Source organism: Ptychodera flava, chromosome 12 (genome assembly GCF_041260155.1).
Source record: "Ptychodera flava strain L36383 chromosome 12, AS_Pfla_20210202, whole genome shotgun sequence".
Classification (NCBI taxonomy): Eukaryota; Metazoa; Hemichordata; class Enteropneusta; family Ptychoderidae; genus Ptychodera; species Ptychodera flava.
This window is the reverse complement of record NC_091939.1, coordinates 12,388,870-12,411,243: the sequence shown is the minus strand read 5'-3', so window position 1 is coordinate 12,411,243 and position 22,374 is coordinate 12,388,870. Positions and strand designations below refer to the sequence as shown.

Genomic DNA, 22,374 nt, shown 5'->3' with positions numbered 1-22,374 from the left:
TCGTATCACAAAACAAATCGACGTGCATCTGTATGACATATGAAGTAATCCTTGTACCAAGTTTGAATGAAATCGCTTTAGGCATCTCAGAGATATCTGCGTGAACGGACGGACGCACGGACGGACGCACGCACTGACGCACGCACGCACGCACGGACATGACCAAACCTATAAGTCCCCTCGGATGGTGTCCGTGGGGACTAACTACCATTACTAGCCCTGAACGATTTATAAAGTTGAACCATAGCATTTCGTTTTTGTTTGTTGTTTTGACCTGATGCAACTCCTTTTAATTTCCGTGATGTAGTTGAAATAACGTCCATTTTTTTGTAAAAAAACTTAGCACTCTCTCTCTCTCTCTCTCTCTCTCTCTCTCTCACGTGCACGAAGCAAAAATTTTAGATAAGTAACCACAGATATACGATATGTGTAAACCTCCATTTTTTTTTATTAAGAAACGTACAGATTAAATCCAAAAGACAGTGTTTGATGTTTTACAAATCATTTTACATACAGAACAAATATGATACAATTGTATTCGCAAGTTAATCCAGTGAAATGTTATTTGGCACACTAAAATCGTAATTACTTAACTATAAAATAATTATGCCATAAAAACACAAAAAATAATCATGAAAATTTAATGGGTGATTATGATTTTATCGCAAATTATACAGTTGTCTTCGTAGGAAATTACAATGCTCGATGCTAAAAGCTGAGCGTTCAATAATAACACAAATTCAATTATCAAAGTAATTACATCTGCTACTTAAGTTTCATGCATCCTACAATAATCAGACAAAACTACTTTGTTTTTCTTCGCTCTCATTTGTATGGTTGGGACGTACCATTAGATTGTTTTTAGGTGGTGCTGAAATTCGAATTATCGAATTATTTATCGATTTCGACACCACTTTAAACACAGTATGATGGTACGTTCCATGTGCGTTGGTTTATTTGCGTGGCATATTGGAATCGAGCGCATATAGTTTTTTACGAGGGAACGCTGACCTAAAACTAGTGGGATCTCACTAAAAAGGAGGACATTGTCAAGTACAAGTCCACTTATGCTGTATGTGGATAATGAAACCGTCAGAGTGTAGAGCGTTTGATAATTAACAAATGGTGCTCATTCTTGGATTTCAATGGTTATCGGGCATGGTTTTACCACGGTCTCCGTGAAGGGACCATGATTTTTACGGACGGAGATGATCTGAAGTTTGGTTTGAACTCGTACCGCCATAACACTGAGATTAATGGCGGCATTGCCATATCAAATATTACCCACATGTGAATGTGAAAAATTGATCTGAGAATGAACACGTTTAGGCCAAATCGCAGCCATAAGACACAATTTAAAACAATTACCATTTGATCTCGACGAATCCCATAATGACGCTATACAAACATTAGAAAGAAATATTGTCGAGGAAAAATGAGCTTATCACAGAAAATAGAAAATTAAAAACAAAAGAAAAACGCTGCATATGTAGCAAAACATGATGCAGTTTCACCCACATCCCTAATCTCGGAGACAATTTTTCTAAGATGATTTCAGAATAATTGAGTGTCTGTTTAAAACTGTAGTAACATCACAGAAAAAGTGCTTACATGAACTTAATTACAGACTTCATTTTAATTATTTTGTAAGGGTTTGGAAAATAAAAGAAACCGTCACATTTTACGTGTTTTGCCTTCCGCATACACCCCAAAGGTTTTGGCGGAAGGACACATAATATTTTCAGGGTAAATATGAAAGGCATTTGATTCCAAACTACAGAATTACAATTTCCAGTGGTTTAAGTTCTGTCGTAGCATCGTGACAGCTTAACGATCAAATATGGCATACACGTGGGCATACAAAGAGCGCACTGCGACTGCAGCAAACCTTATACGTGAAACGTTTGTGTTTCCAACATTCGCCATGTGCCTTTGCTTCCCAAAGGGCAGGTAGGATCACGCCTTCTAGCATCTTAGAGACAGTAATTCAAATCTCAGAAACAGTGTTACCCTCGCCTAATATTACGTCGGTCCTTCTTCCAAATATATAAGCAGGGGTGGAGCCGGAAGTTGTCATCACAACAAGACGGTGAGAAAAATTGAAAATTCGAACAATTTTATGAAGAAGATATATTTTTACCTCTGTAATTCATGACCGCTAAAATATACATACTTTTATTTAAAATCGTAAGTTTGCTAATACAGTAAGAAACAACGTATAGTCTTGTTCTAAAAACACACGTATCAGACTTACAAAATGAGAATTATCTGGTAAAGTCACTATGAAGGCGAACATACCCGGTGAAGATCCTTTTCTAAAATGACTGCATTTCGCGCCGGCAATGACCATTTTACCCAAGGCTTTGACGTTGCGTGTTTTCCCAGTTTGAACACTTGCGGGCAATACAAAGTGTATCGTTTGAACACCGCTATCCCAATGGGCAGATTGGATCAAACTTATCAAATTTATTTATAGCAGTTACTTTAAGTGTTTGTTAAAATTTTCTGTATGAACGTGATGAGTATTTTGGCAGAGATTCTGAACAATGACAAATATTTCATGTTGAGCAAGACCTGATGGCATCGCAAACACAGATCAAATTCCTTTTTAAACGATTATTGATATCGTTTTAGAGCTTCGAATGGCACCCAAGAAAACGTTACTATAATTATATTGAAGTTTTTTACCAGTAAATGTCAATTATTGGACGGTATATTGTTGCGTCACAGCTACTTTTGTCGTCATGGTTACTAAATCGTTGTCAAAACATCTTGCACACATTAAGTTATAAACCAACTATAGTTTTTACCAACTTTATCGCTGTGTTCACACGTCTAGTAGTAGTAGTGGCAGATACAGATGCTCTGTGCCATCAGCAGCAAGGGGTGTCTGTTTGGCACATTGGCGATAGTGCTGGTGCTTCAGCTGGACAAGAGTGGCCGTACTACAAGTTGATCCACACGGTGACGAGTAAGGAAACTATTCCCAGCGACAAGCTCATCGTCTGAACAGTAGCATCACCCGCTAGAAGAAGTAAATACACAAGGCGGGAGTGAGATGGCGGGATAATACAGGTGGCATAAAAGTTATAAGATTTCCTTCAAAAAGTAAGGCTAAATAAAAAAAACTGTTTCCAATCACCCGACCGACCGTATTTGCAACCTTCAAATTCTATAATTTTTTTTTCATTTTAAAAATCAAACATTTAGTCAAATTTTGCTATTTTATGGGTCGCACCAAATTACAAATAAAAAAGTTCTGATGGATTCATCTATTCCCTGGATACATCTTGGGGAAAACGCGTATCTTTTCTTGGCCAAACGTTGCCTGCTTATGGCACTGCCTATTCAATCACGCGAAGTTTGCCGAACAGGACGTTTTTCCCATTTGCGCCTCAGAGCATATATAATGCGTGGCTAGGAAGTAAGTTTGCATGATTCCAAGCTCAGGAAAATACACTTCAATTGAATTCTTCGATCTAAACGTTCAAATGTTCAGAGTAGATTTAGGCTAGATAATAAAGAGGGATACGTCGATATTAGGTACATGCATGAACCATAGATCCTCTCTCTCTCTCCAGGTTCTTTGCCTATATCTGCTTTGGTAGAATTTTCCAGTGTGATGAAAGCAAAGTTTGGCGTTGTTTTGAACCACTGTGTTCATTATCATACACAGGAACGAATTGGTCTTATTAGAGCTCCACTTAGATGAAACCTTTGATTTGTTTTCCAGCAGTTTTGTTCCGTAGACCCTGTCAAAGCCAGTTTCTTCTGCTCCAAATATCATGTCATGAGGGTAAGGCGTTTAACTTGTCAATACAGTCTGTATGTGTCACAAGTTCTTACTAGAATTCCCGTATACTGTACGTGCACGAAGGGTTGTGCAGCAAGGCTAATACATTCTCTGTCATCAAAGTTTTATGAAGAAAACGTCCTTGTTTCAAGAACAATACTCATGAAAACACGATCAAATGTTACAGCTATATTCCCCTTAATGAAATGATTGACACCCGTATGGCTGAGCAAGCGGTTGTAGCAAAAAATCCTTCAGGACATCGTGAGTCGTTTTAGCTGTTAGTAATTTTTGCACAGTACACGACTTACCGTGACTCACGGTCCACAGAAATATTTTTTTCAAATGAGATAGAACTAACATGATTGGAACTAATTTGGGATAATTGGATGGTGAAGTAATGTCGATTTAGTCTGCAAATGTAACCTTATCTGCTTTTCTTTATAAGTTACACACCTGTTTTTATGAGTAATTTGTAATATTGCAACATTCAGCTATAGGGCTCATAACACTTTTGAGAAATTTGAAAAATAAAAAGATCCAATTATCCCAAATTAGTTCCAATCGTGTTAACTCTGTTTTCTTTTCATTGATTGATGGTCGTTGTTCTTTCTGCAGTTCTTACCTGTTGTGCAAGTCACTGCCGTGCATGCCACGTTTGTCGATGGGTTGAACGGGTCGAAGTACCAGTCTGCTGCACCGCCCTGACTCAGTTCCACGCAGAAATATCCCAGGTCCCCGCAATCGGTCGGGCCCAGCGGCAAGTCGACGACGACGTCTTCGAAGGTGTAAGAGTCCCCGCCGTCCATATCGTGGCCGATGTGTGACGCCATGGAGGCTGCTGTCGCGGGCACTTTAGCCGTCTTCACGGCCCCGGTGGCGGACGTCGAGAGAAAGCCTTCGATCTCCCAGTTGTCGTTTCCGTTCGCCGAACCCGAGTTGGCGTCGAGCTGGACAGTCACGTCAAACACAACTTCAACGTTTTCGCCAACGATGACCTTCTTGTTCGAGGGCGAAATGATCTGCAGCCCAGATAGGGTGAAATCTAGTAGCGGCTGAGCTGTAAAGCAAACGGTCCAAACTAGTTGGTCATTTTAACAAGACTGTTGTTGCCAGAAAAGGAATCCCTGTGGAACAAATCCCTATCTCCCTGAAAGTTGTGAGTAATTAGAAACTCTACTAGAACTTGATTCGTACTTCTTGTTAAGGTAGAATGCGCCTCGGAGACACATATTCGGTCTCACTCAATTTTTACAATACTTCTCCGATCTACTATTTGCGGAGGCTCATTGTTAGGATCGCGGAATAAGAAAGATTTTCACAGTCTTAAAAGTTTTTTTGAAAATCGAAAATACTACTTTCCCCATAGAGTTAACACAGGGATGGCAGCAAGTTAGAATTTCAAATATCGGTAACTGTTACGTAATTTGTTTGTTTCTCTGGTATCAGGACCTCTGATTTTATTCTTGATTTGGTAAGAGAATAATTGAGCTCACCGAGCAGCATATTAAGTTTTTCGAGGCGCATACTACCTTAAACACTTTCTAATATGGGAAATGAATGTTGCTTCCGTGGACTTGCCGCGAGCATATCGACAATTTCTTGCACTGTCAAACTATCAACTGGGGTGCTTGGGACAACAAAAATGCCATCCATTAAGACTGGGATACCAGAAACACCATCTGAACTGCCATTGAGGATTTCTGCAAGTTTGGTTAAATTCAATGACCATTCAAAGATATAGAATAATTCTAAAAAAAGGACTGGGGAATGGCAAAGTTCCACCAGGCCGGATCACAGAATTAGTTAAATTCCTTTCTACTTATATTAAACACCCTTTTTTACTAGGAATCATATAGAAAATAAGAAGCGAAGGAATTGTATGAAGCCATATTTGATGATGAAGTGTTTCTTTGAAGTACTCACATTGGCATGGCGGGCTCAGAGCCACGCAACCAGTCATACTGCTGCTGGCAGTGGCTGACCACGTCGGCACGGCGGCGGGGTTCTCACTGAGATCGACACAAACGTATCCATAGTTCTGGTTTGCAGACTGCTGGCAAGTTATTAGGTCGCTGAAGTCCATGGTCGCCGTGACATCGGTCAGAGTAGCCGGGGATACATCGCTAAAACCAATATCGTTGTCCGTGATCGTGCCTACAACTTTGTTCGATGGCTTGGGATTTGAGCCCTGTTGATCGGTGGCCAGGTAAGCGCTGACGGAGTACAAGTTTTCGCCGCTGATGGCGTCCCCGAGGCTGAGAGTGGCTGTTACGTCAAGGTGGAAAGTCTTACTTTCTCCCATGATCACTGCCAAGGTGCCCGCGTTATTATTCGCAACAGTCGTTGATATGGTTGGAGCCGCTGCAAAGTATATTTATATTGTAATAATTCAGGAAAGCTCATGATAAAATCGATTTTTGTGGCAGTACAATTAAATCACGCACTGTACAGCATGAATAATTCCATGCAGTAGAAAACGCTCTGTTACTCCAGGTTGGTCCAAAACAAGGTGAAGGCACTTTATTCTAGACTTAAACTATCAATGTTTATCGCAGCTTTTTACTCTTGAGAATACTGACAGTGAAAAGAAATGCATTTTTCTCAGTAGAATTTCTTGTTTTTCCGGTTCGATCCTTTCACGCAAAACTCGGTCAGATTTTTGAATGACATTGTTTTTTCCAAGTTTTGATCAAACCACTTCAAAAGATCAAGTGGTCCACCATTGGCAACAAATCTTGATGACCAAACTTACTTGTACAGTCGGTGTAGGCAACACATGTTGGGTCTGGTGGCGTACCGTACCACTCCCATACATCGGCCGACAGTGTTGTGACGTCGGCGCACACGTGTGAGTAGGAGTCGCACTCTGATTGGGACAGATCCACGGTAGCCTGAATGCCCGTGATAGCCTGTACGTCCGAGTCCTTGACGGTAAACGCAGACGACGGTAGCACTGCCCTTACTTTGTCCGTGTTACCGGTGCCGGCATCGTCGGTGGCTAGGTAGACATCAACGGTGAAGAGTTGATCTGGCGTGCCTGTCACCTTTCCAGTGTTGCTTGCCCCTGTAGTTATGGTAACGTCCAGGACGAATGTCTGCGGTGCACCCATGGCCACCACGATACTACCGCTGGTTCCCGACAACGCCAAGCTGCTGGCGCTTAGAATTGCTAGAGGAGAACAAAACAAAAATTATTATGAGAAGTGTTTCAAATGATAGACGCTGAACGCACAAAGGGCAGAACAATAAGTGTATTTCCCGTACCTTCTGAAAATTGAGGGAAAGTCAGGGAAAGTATTTTTTCACTTTTCTATGGGACTTACTACTCGAGGAATAGCGAAAAATGTTTCATTTGTCAGTCTTCCCAAAGTTTACCTCACATGCAAACATGCTTGTCGGGTCAAAATGTTTGGGTTTTGTGCATGGGCACCAGACTACATGATCGTTATATTTAGTCTCAGGTAGGTCGAATTCGCGGGAACACATATTTCCTGTCCGAGACAGTGTGAGAACTAACATTTCGTCAACATCAAGCAAAAGACAGCCAATGTGGTTAAAAACACAGGTTCATTTTCTCAAGATTCCTCAAAACATTCACCGTTCACAATATAATCAAAAGGTCATATGTAAATGAGATCTCTGGAAATCTACTCTTGTAGCTACAAGAAATAGCAAGGCTTTTGGTATCAATCAGCTAGCTACATCCTTGAATTGAAGGCTGAAATTCGTCATAGTTTGAGCTGCACAACATCGAAGGATGTGGCATGTACCTTAAAAAAGACGAGAATTCCGTTTTTCCTCATCTTATGTTTCTTATATACCCACTGTAGCCTACTACACATGCTATTATACGACAATATTTGGCGTATAGTCACTCACTAAGTCCCGACCATGGGGGGGTAGGAGGGTAAGGACTGAAGAGATCGAATCGGTGTTGACTTTAATAGTATATTATTCCCCTGGCAATAAACGGTAAGTGACCATCATCTTGTCATTTTCGTTGGTCGCACTCTATTATCAGGACGGACAACAAACCCCCACCCCATGTCATCGTAGAGCCCAGCCATAGCTTGCTTGTTGTCAGTAAGAAATTTTCAGATTGAATGAACACTAAATTCTTTTCTGAAGTCAATCGCATCTTTTACCTGTCTTTAAGAAAATTACATTTATAGTTTCCTGCAGCAAAATGCCGAGTCTTGCAAAAGTACACGAGGATAGAAAGTCATAAAGATGTCAAGAAAATCGCATATATCACCTCAGATAACCATCTGTAAGATGTCGTGTAACTCACCCGAACAATCCGCAATTTGAACGCAGGCGTTTATAAGCGCTGCTGTACTCCATAACCATTCTGCACCTGTCGCTGGACTGACATCCACGCACACATAGGAGTAGTCATCACAACCCTTACCGAGCAAATCGAAATCAGTCAGGGTAACATCTGAGATGGTAATGGTACTCGAGGGGTTGATGATGGTGGCGTCACTTTGCACTGTCGCGGCCTCCCTGGCTGACTCGGCGCCGCCACTCTGTCCGTTACCCGTGGCTAGATAAACGTTAACGGCAAACAATTCGTCGGCGTTTCCCTCGATCTTAGCCGTCTCCGCTCCTGTCTCGATCGTTATGTCCAGTCGGAAATCTTCCGAGCCCCCCATGATCACGTCAAGATCTCCCGCTTGGTTTGAGCTCAAAGTTACAGAATCTGCCCTTATTTCACCTGAAACCATTAACAAAGATTAACAATAAGTCATTTTCCGTTCTGCGTTCTATTTTACGAGATCGCTCTCTTCTTCAGTGTTGAAAAGGGTCGCACTTTTTTCGACACATAGCAAACGGAGCGCCGTCCTCGGGGCCGGTGATCGCACAAAGCCGCTGAAGTTACTCTGTCTGATATTAGTTAGCAAACATATACCCCTCTATCATGCAGGAATTGACTTGTCCACGTCCCCGCATGATTGAGGGACTGTGACTTTTCAAAATTACTGGTAATCGACTGGCGCAGCCTGGTTGAAAGTCTTGCAAGATCTCGTCACGAGTGTGAAATAAAGTACTACAAAATGAAACACGGAAACAGGAACCGAAGGAAATTGGTGTGTTAGAGCAAGTGTCTGGTTTCCGTTGTTACAAAATTTGTATATTTGATAGTTTCCCCTCATTTTTGTACTTAAACGCAACACACAAACAAGAGGCAGTGATTGTAATGTTTGTGACGTATAGAATATTAGTGGTTTTTTATGATGGCGATATGATGATGGTGGTGAAGATAATGATCATGGTGTTGATGATGATCGTGATCTTGGTGGTGATGGCGATTGGTGCTGATGTTATAAGTTTTATCGAATTATTCGAAATGTCAACACTTCGTACGCCCCCTGTACAACTGACATAATTGGCCTCGACAGACTAGAGATACACCATAATGGACATTTTCGAATTATGACGTAACGAAACGCAACGCCATTGCTATGTGACATCTATTTTCTCGGCTTTGAAATTTTCTCTCACTGGCGTCTAAAAAGTGTGCGAATGGGAGGGGGCGGGCTGAGGCGTTAAAATACTTAGGACTGGTGCGAGAGCTAGAAACGTAGGTCGGCCTATAGTTACGGTTGTGAATCAGTAAAACGGGGTCTTACTTGAGCAGTCTATGGCTGTCGGGTCACAGGCCAGCTTGGCGCTGGTTCCTACGTCATCCCACGACCAAGTCGCTGTATGATGGGGCTTGACTTCTACGCAAACATACTGGAAATCTACGCAGCTTTGGCCTTCCAAGTTGATCTGTACTGTGACATCTGATATGACGGTGTCAGGGCTGGCAACGGACATCGTTGCGCCTGCCTCCGAGCTGGTAATTGTTGCGTTGTATTTTGCCGAAGGGTTTGCACCGTCGTCGCCTGACGCCAGGAACACTTGAATGTGGTAGAGGCTAGCCTCTGGCCCGGTGACTACGGCACTCGTATCAACTACTTCAATCGTCACATCTAAGTTAAATAGCTTATTAGTGCCCATGCGAACCACTTTGTCTGAAGCAATAGCCGATACACTTCCAGCAGTAATGACGCCTACAGCATGAATAAAACAGTAATTAAGATTGATACACACAACAACATTGTCTCCCTTATATAAATATGTATGTATGTATGTATGTAGGTAGGTAGGTAGGTAGGTAGGTAGGTATCTATGAAGGTATCTATGTATATATGAATGACACATGTAGGCTAGGATATACACGCCAACCAAATTTCTTCTACGTGCACAAATTCAGGAAGGTATAGGAAAAGTCGACTTGCTCAACGCCAACGCCACAGATTTTCGTGTTCGAATTAGTAAGGGCGAGTTGTGACATCCACGGCCATAAAAAATTAAACAGGGACTCAGTGTTAACATTACGACACATCACGGTTACTCTACCCTATGTGGGGTAGAGTAACCATGGACAGATGAATAATATGACTGTGGCAATAACTGAAACACATTGGTGCAGCATAAAAATCCAGGTATTGTGATTGCCCTCTTGGTGTTGGCCCCGCTAATTAAGTACCTACATGTTAGTAATTAAGTATCATACTTATGCAGAGCTATTACAAGACGTGCTACAAACAAAATACGTTTCCGAACAACTAATCAAAATGTTGAAAATCTGAGATTTTTTTGAAACACAAGTGGAGACAGGGCTCGGAATTAGCGGTAGTCCCGCGTCCACAGACTACCAACTTTTCCCTGGGGCTGCCAAAGTCCATGAAATGGTAGCCCACGTGGACTACCAAAGCCTGGGACATGAAATTCAGTCAGAACTTGGCGTGCCATGTCCGGTCTTCCTGTTTTGGACGAGGTAAAATGCAGTCAAACCCAGCTGGACACAATAAGGCCAGACTACGACTTTGTATAGCAATTACAAAGACGACCTTGCAATGAACTTTGCAACAAAGTTTCAATATCTCAACTGATGTACTTGGATGATAGGCACAGAAATGAAAACGTATTCTCATTGCATTTTGATCAAAATGTATCACTCACAAACTCCTCCCTAATACAGAAAGCCCATGGTCTGTTTTTAGCCCTGCTAAGAAGGTGGACGACTATCAAAATTGGCATGCAACTCTGAGAATGAAACTGGTTGTCAATACAGTGATAGGTCACCAAACTTTTTAGTATCACTGTCGTCAATTATACCAGTTTCCTTTGGGTAATAAAGGTGTGCAAGAATTCACATCAAATGACTAACAAATTCACTTCATGGGCAAAATCTTGAAAATAGCCCTTTCTTCTCTTGTTAATGAAAAAACCCTAAACTAAAATATGCATGGGCTACCAGCCATTGTCACTGGGCTACCAACTTCAGAAAATATGGTAGCCCAAGTGGACTACCTGGGAAAAACATTTCGAACCCTTGGAGACCTCATTTACTGAATCGTTTTTCGCTGGGTTCTTTCAGAGGAAATATTTTATCCTTCCATTATTATTGGGAATGAAATGCAAACATCAGAGACAAAGAATGCTAATATAGAAGAAAGTGACAATTATTCAGTATGGGCCAAAAAAGTGTATTCATCTTGCATTTCGTGAGTTCTCGTGCTAAAGAGAGACTTTTGATTAAAGCTTTGCACTTATTAGGTCCTGTATCAGTATGAAATCATGTAAAGGCTGACTTATAAGGCAAATGTGTAAACTTTATATCAAGGATACGATACACTATGTTGCGTGCGCAGGAGATAACTTCACATACGCCCGAGACCGATATAGCATGGCCTCGGACCTTAGGAATTAGTAACTTGGTCAATATACATGTATCTAGCTATAAAGTCAGAAATGAAATAGATCAAAAATGCCAGATACCGCTCAGTCATTTTATGACAAGACTAGCTCTTGGTGGCAGGGCTGTGTGTTACTGGTTATATAGTATACGCCGGGCCCATCACAGCCGGTAACACACAGCCCTGCCATGCAGAGCTAATAAAGGACGTGTTTATATGTCATAGATGAAAGGGGACGTACTTGTGCAGATTCCCAGGGCAACACAGGCAGTTTTCGCTTCATCTCCCGAAGTCCAGGCCCACTTGCTGTCGACAACTGGCGCAACGTCCACACACACGTGCGTGTAGCTTGCACAGCTGAGATCAGCGAGGTTGTACCCGCTAACGGTTGCGGTAACTGGTCCGGTCGTCGTCCTGTTGTCAATGGTAACACTGTCAGCTGGAAGTGTGGCAGACTCTTCCGTTGAGGGAGACGACCCGTTCACATCGGCCGCCAGATACAATTCCACGGAGAACATTTGAGCTGCCTGCAGCGACAGCTCACCAGTGTCGTCGCCCGTGACGAGGGTGATGTCCAATGAGAAATCTTTCGTTGAGCCCATCTGGATATCAAGGTTTGTGCCATCAGTAGCGACTACGGTGATCGTTTCTTCAGTGACTTGTACTGTAGGTAATTTACCGGAGGGAAGACAATGTTTAGTACCCCAGAGCACAAATTTATTACGTCATTATCATTAAGAAAAGGATATACTTGACAAAATCTTACACGAGACGAAATTCTTCTAAGATAGATCGTTATAATTTTAATAATTTAATGACGTATCTTTCGTCTTTAGAAAGGCAATTAAACAATCGACGAGGTTTAATTTTGTTTCTTGAAGATCCTACTCGGGTGCACAGTGGCTTGTGATTCGATACACGGTGAGGGCCGCTGTGAGCTTATGCATAACTTTTCTAATTACTTTTCTACTTTTCTAATGCATACAGTGACCCTCGCCGTGTATCGAACCACAGGCGACTGTGCTCAGGTGTGAGCCTGAAGAAAAGCACGAACACCGAAAATCATGGGCAATTTACAGGTTTTTCACGGGAAGAACAAAACCGACCGTTGATTACATGTGATATTTGCTTTCGATTCGCTCCACAATTCTTACTATATTTCTGAAAATTCTCAGATAATTCCCGCTCCGATAAAATCTGTCAACGATTTTAATTAGGCTTACTCACTTGAACAAGCAGTTGACGTTGCTATGGCTACACACGCGGTATCCGATGCACTGCTGTCGACCCATATCCATGGTTCACTGGGGGAGTAGTCCTTTGGAACGATGAGGGCGCACACGTGTGAAAAGTCCTCACAGGCAAAACCATCGAGATCCAAGGTAGCCTGTATATCGGATAGTGTCTCGGGACTCGTCGACTTTGACAGGGTGACATCCGTTGTTGGCAAGTTGGTCGCGTTTACATACTCGGACGACCCACTGCCTTGGTCGTCGCTGGCCAGGTAAACTTTGATGTCAAACATGTTGGTACCGACAGCATCTACTGTAGCACTGGCACTACCAGCAGTGACGGCCACCTCCACATCCAGGTGAAAAGCTCTCTCTGGACCCATGACGACAACAAGGTCTTCAGATGCGGCGTCATTCTTATCAATTGAAGTGGTACCGACGATTTGTCCTGTAATTTAAAAGAAAAATGGACGATGATTATTATCGGCGACAGTACTTGTCCTCTATCGACGTATCGATAATCCTGTCAACTTTTGCAGCGTATAGTGTAACGCCTTGAAATGATGACAATTTGACCTTTTACCGATATTTAGGATTTTATTACTTTAACCTTTTACCGACTTTCATAACTTGTATAACTTTTATGGTTTTATTACTCTTTCACGTTGTAAGTACACGAGTGACATTACGTGCAATGAACGTATGTCACATGAAGTCAAAACGTGATATAATTTTGATGAACTGTATAAAAGCCAATGATTTTGATAGTTCGAGGAGAACGTGAGACAGAGAGAGGAGGATTGAGACATTTTGGGAGAGTCTTTGCTGATCGATAATTGTATCCTGAGTACGGACTTGGTGCCGCTCTGCCTTAGTAATAAAGATCTGAAGTGGTGAGTTAAACTGACTACTTGGTGTACGTTCCAGTTACTGAAAGTATTACGATTCCCCGTAGTACCTCTCGGTTGTGTGACTTTGAGTGAGTGACGATCCATCGACAATTACAAGTTACGAAAAGTCAGTCGTAACAAATTGGTGGGAGAATCCGGCGTAACTGGAAAAACACTATATGATTTTGAGATCCGGACGAATAAATCAACGACAACTTATCAACATGGCAGAACAAGCCGAGGCACCGTTGGATCAGCAATACGACCAGATTGGCGGCCTTCAACGACGCATGGAGTCTGCATTCCAACGCATGGAAGACATGCATGACAGGGACCGCAGAGAACGGGCCGAAGAAATGGACAATCTAGGTAGGCGATTTCATACTGATAATGGAGGGGTCCATATTATGCCAACGAAGTTTACTGGAGAGAAAGTGACTGTCCCCACAAATGGTTAAAGAAGTTTGAGATGTTCTCTAACTTGAAACGGTTGGCGATTGGTAACCGGATTGATGTATTCGGTCTTCTTATGGCCGATGAGGCTGAGCGATGGTTTACGTCTCAGCCTGACGACGTCATACGGAACTGGGACGTCCTGAGAGCTACTTTCGTAGAGCGATTTGCGAAGCAGGGACCGAGATGGAGGAACGACCGAGAGATCCGTAGTATTCAACAGGGGATCGGCGAGACGGTAGAAGCCTACGCTGGACGTTTGAAAGACAAGTGTGACAGGTATGGTCGTACAGACGCTGAACTTTTAAGTTTTTTCCTGCAAGGGTTACGCCCCAAGCTGATGAAGTTCGTCGCGGGAAGAGATCCCGAAGATTTCAAGGCAGCGTTCGCGTTCGCCAGAACTGGGGAGCTGGTGGTCGATTTGCCGGATGAAGATCGACGATCAACGGCATCGCACGAATCAGAGTTAACCAAGGTCATGATGATGTTAGTCGAACAGAATAGACGACTAATGGAAGAAAAGAACGGAAGCCAGCAAGCATCAGCGGCGGCAACGGGGCTTCAACCAGCGGCAACGCCTAGGGAAGATACGGTACGTGACCATTTTTCAAATGGTTTTGATAATTTTAGTCAAGGACAGAGGGGAAATAGATATGACGCTAATTTTAAGGGTGGTCCACGAAGTTTTCGCCAGGGGAATGGGAATGGAAATGGTAATTTATATGCTATACGTGTGGGATTGCGGGTCATATAAGTTCAAATTGTCCCCGCCGAGTTGCCAAGGTTTGTTACAATTGTGATCGGCCTGGCCATATTGCACGCAATTGTTTCGCTGGAGGCAGAAATTCTCAGCGAAAAAACGAATAAGGCCGGCAGGTTTTAGAAATGGATCTGGAAATTTTAATACCTGTGAACGGCGAGGGACGGGGAGTAATAATGTTGTGAAGAGTATATGTAATTTGAATATTAATGATCAATGTATGCAAGGAATTAATGTAATTAATGTAACTGTAATGAATCAATGTATATCGGCAATTGTAGATACTGGGGCCGCCATTACTGTCGCCCCTATGCGATTATTATCAGAGGTACCGAAGTTACGCCACTCTAAAATTCTCAAGTCTAATTATAAAGCCGTAAAATTAGCCGATGGTCGACAAATACCTGTAAAGGGTGTTGTAAATGTACGTGTTATTATCGGCGGTAAGAAAGCATTGATGTCGATTCATTTAGTTGAAAATTTGAAACAGAAATTAATTATTGGTGTTGATTTTTTGGCGAAATACAGAGCAATTATAGATGTGGCACAAAGAAAGTTGAAACTTCGCTCCTCCCTCGTTGTCAAGGCTGCCCAGGGGTTTGTTATTTCACCTCGGTCTGAACGAAAAGTTCCTGGCCAGTTAAATTGTAATATGCCCGACGGAATTGTTGGACATACTGAAACTACTAAATCTTTAATACACCTGGGAGTTGCGACAGCGCGGGTTGTAACTGTCACCGACAGAAACAAGATCCCAATAAGGCTGGTGAATTCGACCGACAGAGACGTATATGTTAGAAAGGGGACCAAATTGGGGATTTTCTGCCCGCTTCCCGAGGGAGCTACTATTCACAATTTGGATGTTGAAAATGACACCCTGCCTAATGATTTAACAAATGACGCCCTAAAACGACATTTCTTGAGTAAATTTGACTTTAGTGGTTCAGCCCTGGATGAAGATCAAACAAAGAGTTTACACAATGTTTTATGGAAGAATCATTTGGCGTTTGTTGATGATGATAAGAGATTAGGTTACTGTGATGTGATCAAACATCGTATTGAGTTAGTCCCAGGGGCCCAACCCGTAAAGATGCCACCGTACCGAGTCGACCCGGAGAAACGGAAAGCATTGAGAGGGAAGTTGATAATATGTTAGCGCACTCTTTGATTTGTCCAGCGAGGACGCTGGTTATTAAAAAGGTGGGAGAGTGTAACGCCTTGAAATGATGACAATTTGACCTTTTACCGATATTTAGGATTTTATTACTTTGACCTTTTACCGACTTTCATAACTTGTATAACTTTTATGGTTTTATTACTCTTTCACGTTGTAAGTACACGAGTGACATTACGTGCAATGAACGTATGTCACATGAAGTCAAAACGTGATATAATTTTGATGAACTGTATAAAAGCCAATGATTTTGATAGTTCGAGGAGAACGTGAGACAGAGAGAGGAGGATTGAGACATTTTGGGAGAGTCTTTGCTGATCGATAATTGTATCCTGAGTACGGACTTGGTGCCGCTCTGCCTTAGTAATAAAGATCTGAAGTGGTGAGTTAAACTGACTACTTGGTGTACGTTCCAGTTACTGAAAGTATTACGATTCCCCGTAGTACCTCTCGGTTGTGTGACTTTGAGTGAGTGACGATCCATCGACAATTACAAGTTACGAAAAGTCAGTCGTAACAATAGTTCGCACCATTTTGTCTATCCCAGTCCAGAGTAGCAACGATTTACTGTGTTCTCTCTCACTGTCTTTTCGCCCCCTCTCTCCGTCTTTGCCTCTAAAATGATGGCTCTGTAGCTTTCGTTTCACTCTTTCATAATTCTGTACCTCATTTTGCGACTACATTTATAGGCCGCATTCGCAAACACTTCTGGAAGGGAGGTTGACGGGGTAGAGTTACAATATCAAGGGTATGTTAAGGCACAGTTGCTTGCAGCGCTGCTTGGCTAGTCGATCGAAGGCCCTGGATCGACGACCTCTACTAAATAGCGAGACGGCGATGTAAGGAACAGGACAGAAATTACTGGGAGGGAGGAGGGTAGGTGTTTTTCAAAATGACTGCACGTAACATAGTGACCCCTAAAAAGTGTTTGCAAGAAATAAGTTACCCTTCCCAATTTCCATACGCAACAAACAATGACCTTTTTCCCTGCTTGTCACAGTCAACAGTAATAATATTTTATTTGACATATATTTAATGAGGCTCAGGATCATGTGACGCAAGAAGGTGAATCATCCCAACAATTATGAAGGCTGTAGCTCTTGAAGCTACTGATTTCTACATGTAGGCATATTTTGTGAAATCGAGGTCAAAGGCCATCCTGGTCAAATGACATATTGGTAAACAAGTTCGCTCACAAATCTCCTCTCAATCCACCAAAAATCAGATCGCTAGCTCCATTGACTTGCCTACAATTATATATGTGTATGATTAATGAGGTAAAGGATGGTATAAAGGCCAAAGGTCATCAGCAACCCCAAAAGGTAGTTGTACATTTTCGTCCCATACAGGCCATTGTTCAATAGATACCAGCCCTCTCAGTCAACAAAGCTAATGTGCAGAATTTTTATTGATCAACTTTGTACAAATTAGGTCAATTTTAAGGTTAAAATCCGATGGCTGAAAGAGAAATGGTCTAAATATTATTGATGCGGACTGTGACATATAGGGGGAGCGTCACTTTTTTCTTACCAACACTTTTGAAGGGTCGTTATTTTGCGCACAGTGTCATTAAATTTCTCCCTTTCCCGTACCCAAATGGGGATGTCGTAATAGGGAGACAATGGGGAGCGAATGGCGCGAGTAATACATCGAATCGAGTCTATTTTGCTGTTTGTCGGATTTACTTCTTTCTATATATTTCAGTTTCTTTATTTCTTTATTTATTGAATTTATTTTTTCCGGTTTCCGATCCATGGCTAGAAGTCTGGATTTGTTCATTTTAGACATTTTTACATTTTAGTCGTGCATGCTTGACATGTTAGGTCCGAGCCCACGTGCCTAAAATGTCTTTATACAGTTGTCAAGTTGAAAATAGTTCCGGTTCACTTTCAGTCCAGTGATGACTATGCGGCCCGCGACGTCATCGACGAGTTACTATTAAACACCTATTGCCTGGTCATGAGGGCTATAGCGCCCGTCTATTACCCCGAGGGGCCGTGTGTTACCAGAAACACATCGCTATTCCCCGAGGCCGTAGGCCGAGGGGTATAGCGATGTGTTTCTGGTAACACACGGCCACGCGCTATAGCCCGAATAAAGACCAGGCTATAGATGTTTTATAACACACCACATGCTCATTTTGTATTGTTATATAGTTTTTAATGTGTTTTGATATTTTGCACTGCAACAATCCATTGTGACAAGTTTACTGGGCGATGTTTCGACAGCGGTTTCAGTTGTACGTGGTACCACTTTCTTTCAAAAAATATTCTAAGCATACCTAGCGACATCCTCAGTTGCACTTTAATCTTTTCCGTCGATGAGCTGTTCAAGTTTCTACGCTGTTGGAATGTTGGAAAATGTTGGAAAATCTGTTTTAGAGAATGTGTCGTCACCTATCCCGGACGGACATCACGTTCTAGTCACCCGCCATTGTTGAAAAGCTGCAGACGACACTACGGTCACGTGACGGGCACTTTTCCAAATTTGGTCAGAACTATTTCCCTAGGGAAATAGCTTTTCAAAAAATGCCCCCTGACGTCACTTTTGTCGATCCGATGGGGACTAGACGTATCCATTTTCTCGTCACGTGACGTATTCTGGCGAATCGCGACACGGAATGAGCATGTAGCGTGTTATAATGAATCCTATGGAGCGCGCGACGTTCGATATACGAGGCATGTAACAATATATAAACATGTATATCATTTAGGGTCTGACTATAGCTCTACCTCTAGAATGTCAAACGTGCAAAGCTATCGTGCAATGTCTAAGTTGTATGTCATTTTAGGTTTTCACCATAAGTCGAATTCTATCGTGCGAATCGTGCACACCTACCGTGTACAGTGCCGACCAAACGTGTACGGGAAAACTACTACTGGTGAAATGCACTGTGGGCAAAATATCGACTTCTCACCACAGCAAGAGTTTGAGATAGTGATCTCAATAGTACTTTTATCACAAATATAATCGCTTCAATGGCAAATAAGTTCTGTTTGTTTGTGAAACTCTTTTCACTTATAAGGCATTTCTGGCATTTAATTCCTGTTTAACCTGAGATTTTACTTTAAATTTGTTTCTGTAACTTTGTAAGCTTATGCGTTTAACCTGTAGAAAGCCGCCATATTGAAAATATGGTCGACCGCTCAAGACTTTAGAAACCCAAATGCGTGGCAAAAGGGAATTATCGAGAATTAGCCCAGTACTATGGTAAAGAGGTCTAGTCTAGTACTAGTGTAAAGAGGTCTAGCCTAGTACTAGTGTAAAGAGGTCTAGCCTAGTACTATTGTAAAGAGGTCTAGCCTAGTACTAGTGTAAAGAGGTCTAGCCTAGTACTAGTGTAAAGAGGTCTAGCCTAGTACTAATGTAAAGAGGTCTAGCCTAGTACTAGTGTAAAGAGGTCTAGCCTAGTACTAGTGTAAAGAGGTCTAGCCTAGTACTAATGTAAAGAGGTTTAGCCGAGTACTAGTGTAAAGAGGTTTAGCCTAGTAATAGTGTAATGAGGTTTAGCCTAGTACAAGTGTAAAGAGGTTTTGCCTAGTACTAGTGTAAAGAGGTCTAGCCTAGTATTGGTGTAAAGAGGTCTAGCCTATTATTGGTGTAAAGCGGTCTAGCCTAGTACAAGTGTAAAGAGGTATAGCCTAGTACTAGTGTAAAGAGGTATAGCCTAGTAATAGTGTAAAGAGGTTTAGCCTAGTACTAGTGTAAAGAGGTTTAGCCTAGTACTAGTGTAATGAGGTATAGCCTAGTACTAGTGTAAAGAGGTCTAGCCTAGCACAAGTGTAAAGAGGTCTAGCCTAGTACTAATGTAAAGAGGTTTAGTCTAGTACTAGTGTGTAGAGGTTTAGCCGAGTACTAGTGTAAAGAGGTCTAGCCTAGTATTGGTGTAAAGCGGTCTAGCCCTGTACAAGTGTAAAGAGGTATAGCCTAGTACTATTGTAAAGAGGTTTAGCCTAGTACTAGTGTAAAGAGGTCTAGCCTAGTACTATTGTAAAGAGGTTTAGCCGAGTACTAGTGTAAAGAGGTCTAGCCAAGTACTAGTGTAAAGAGGTTTAGCCGAGTACTAGTGTAAAGAGATCTAGCCTAGTACTAGTGTAAAGAGGTCTAGCCTAGCACTAGTGTAAAGAGGTCTAGACTAGTATTAGTGTAATGAGGTTTAGCCTAGTACTAGTGTAAAGAGGTTTAGCCTAGTACTAGTGTCAAGAGATTTAGCCTAGTATTGGTGTAAAGAGGTCTAGTCTAGTATTGGTGTAAGAGGTCTAGCCTATTGTATTGATGTAAAGCGGTCTAGCCTAGTACAAGTGTTAAGAGGTATAGCCTAGTACTAGTGTAAAGAGGTATAGCCTAGTACTAGTGTAAGAGGTTTAGCCTAGTACTAGTGTAAAGAGGTCTAGCCTAGTACTAGTGTAAAGAGGTCTAGCCTAGTACTAGTGTAAAGAGGTCTAGCCTAGTACTAGTGTAAAGAGGTCTAGCCTAGTACTAGTGTAAAGAGGTTTAGCCTAGTACTAGTGTGAAGAGGTCTAGCCTAGTACTAGTGCAAAGAGGTAAAGCCTAGTACTAGTGTAAACAGATTCGGCCTTCGGCATCACACTTCGATCCAGGGCCTTCGATCGCCTAAATCCAAGCAGCACTGCAAGCAACTGTGTGTTGAGGTAGCATTTGAAGGGATTAAGGGACTTAAAGGGGAGACTCGAAACGAAAATCTCTCTAATTGAGATGCAATCTGTGTTAGATTATCTTTTAAACAAAAGTCACAAAACATAAACTGAAAAAAAGAAATTCTCTGTTGGGTATACACAAACATATATGTACAGGTATTTTCTCACGCCCATAGGCATCAACACAGATCACATGAAACTGCTCAGCCTCTTTGTTCTATCCTTTGTGTCAACAGAAACATTTAATATGTTTTTATAAAAGAATACAAAGATTTCAGTGAGCCGCTTTTCCAATGCACAATATTTAGAATTCACGATACAGCCCAACTTTTGCAGCATTTTCTAGCAGAGACAGGAAACCAAAGGTTTGAGCTTAAAGATGCATAATGCTAAAATTGATGGCAACTGTTGAAGACCATACTGAAAACAACGTAATTTTGAGAACCCCTTTACATACATTGGCACTGGAACAGTGGAAGTCACACAGGGTCACATTTAATAGGACACAACTGACGGTAAGCTGTCGGCAAAAACTTATTTGATGGATAGGAATAGGCCATTTACACGACCAAGAAGAGTGACCTTACTCCATTTATAAATAACTCTAACTGTTGGCTCATTTTTGGTGGTTCAGTTTTGTGTATCTACTGCAGTATCTTGTTCTACACTCTCTGAAGCGTGATGAAAAGTCAAGTTTTAAGTTTATCAACAGAGCCATATATGTGCAGTCAGCATTGCTGTTGTTTAAAATTCAAGTCCGGACTAGAATTCATTTGTCATCAATAACAATGATTGCAGTCTTTGCCGCGCACACATATACTGCGAAAAAAATCAGTCCATTCAAGAATCAGGCTAGTTTTGTTTTGAGGGAATTTCAAAATATAGCAAGTCAGAAGGGGGGCATTTATACGCACTTTGAGTTTGTTAGGGGAGGCATTTGAAGAATCAGAGAACTTTGTTTGGATTCCCCACCCCTCCAAAGATGTTTTTGAATGCAGCCTATTATTATTATTATTATTGTACTTGGGCCTCAGTCCAAGTACATTTGTTTTCATTCCGTGGGAAAAAACTCTGTAAGGTATTACCATTCCTGGCTGAGACCAGGGAGGGCAAAATGTCTTGGCTTCATCTTTCTTGGCATAATAAATGGCGTAATGATGTTAACTGAATGGAAGTGCTGCTCTCAGCCAGTCTTGAATAAGTGAGATGTGAATATTAATGCTTCTCTATCTGAGTTTTTGCCACAAAATCTTCTGAATATAATCAAAATGTGCATCGAAATGCAACAATTAATGCACCCTCCGTTTCCTAGGCGATGGCACGACCCTTGCTACACCCACTGGACGAGCCAAAGTGGGAGGGGTAATTTCAGTTTGGTCGAACAAGAGGGCTCGAGACCAGAATTTAACATTTAAACTTGAAAACATGTTTAATCCGCTGACAAGATGTGGACTAGTGTTAACCGAAGTAAAATTGTGAAAAGGAAAGGTTTATATCCCGGACACAATGAAAAACATTACGACTGGAAACTGTACCCCAGTTGAGAATAGTAATGCCCACAGCGATGGAGAACACTTATCCTTGAGCTGAGAAAACCAGACCATCATTTCGAAATAGAGCTGCAGATTCGAGAAGCTCGTTCAAAATAGCTAGGTACACC

General features: G+C 41.9%; 1 protein-coding gene across 2 annotated transcripts in view; it reads right to left on the bottom strand.

Annotated features, from left to right (window-relative positions):
- Positions 1-430: 430 nt before the first annotated feature.
- The window catches only part of LOC139145024 (streptococcal hemagglutinin-like), a 75,457-nt gene continuing 53,513 nt past the window's right edge, over positions 431-22,374 (bottom strand). For both annotated transcript variants that reach the window (XM_070715925.1, XM_070715923.1), the window contains exons 6-13: positions 12,775-13,227; positions 11,789-12,211; positions 9,430-9,855; positions 8,088-8,513; positions 6,549-6,965; positions 5,720-6,157; positions 4,419-4,853; positions 431-3,025 (exon numbers count right to left, since the gene is read on the bottom strand). In XM_070715925.1, coding sequence (XP_070572026.1) covers positions 2,946-3,025; positions 4,419-4,853; positions 5,720-6,157; positions 6,549-6,965; positions 8,088-8,513; positions 9,430-9,855; positions 11,789-12,211; positions 12,775-13,227 — 3,098 coding nt within the window. In that variant the 3' untranslated portion in view covers positions 431-2,945. The remainder of the gene's footprint in view (positions 3,026-4,418; positions 4,854-5,719; positions 6,158-6,548; positions 6,966-8,087; positions 8,514-9,429; positions 9,856-11,788; positions 12,212-12,774; positions 13,228-22,374) is intronic.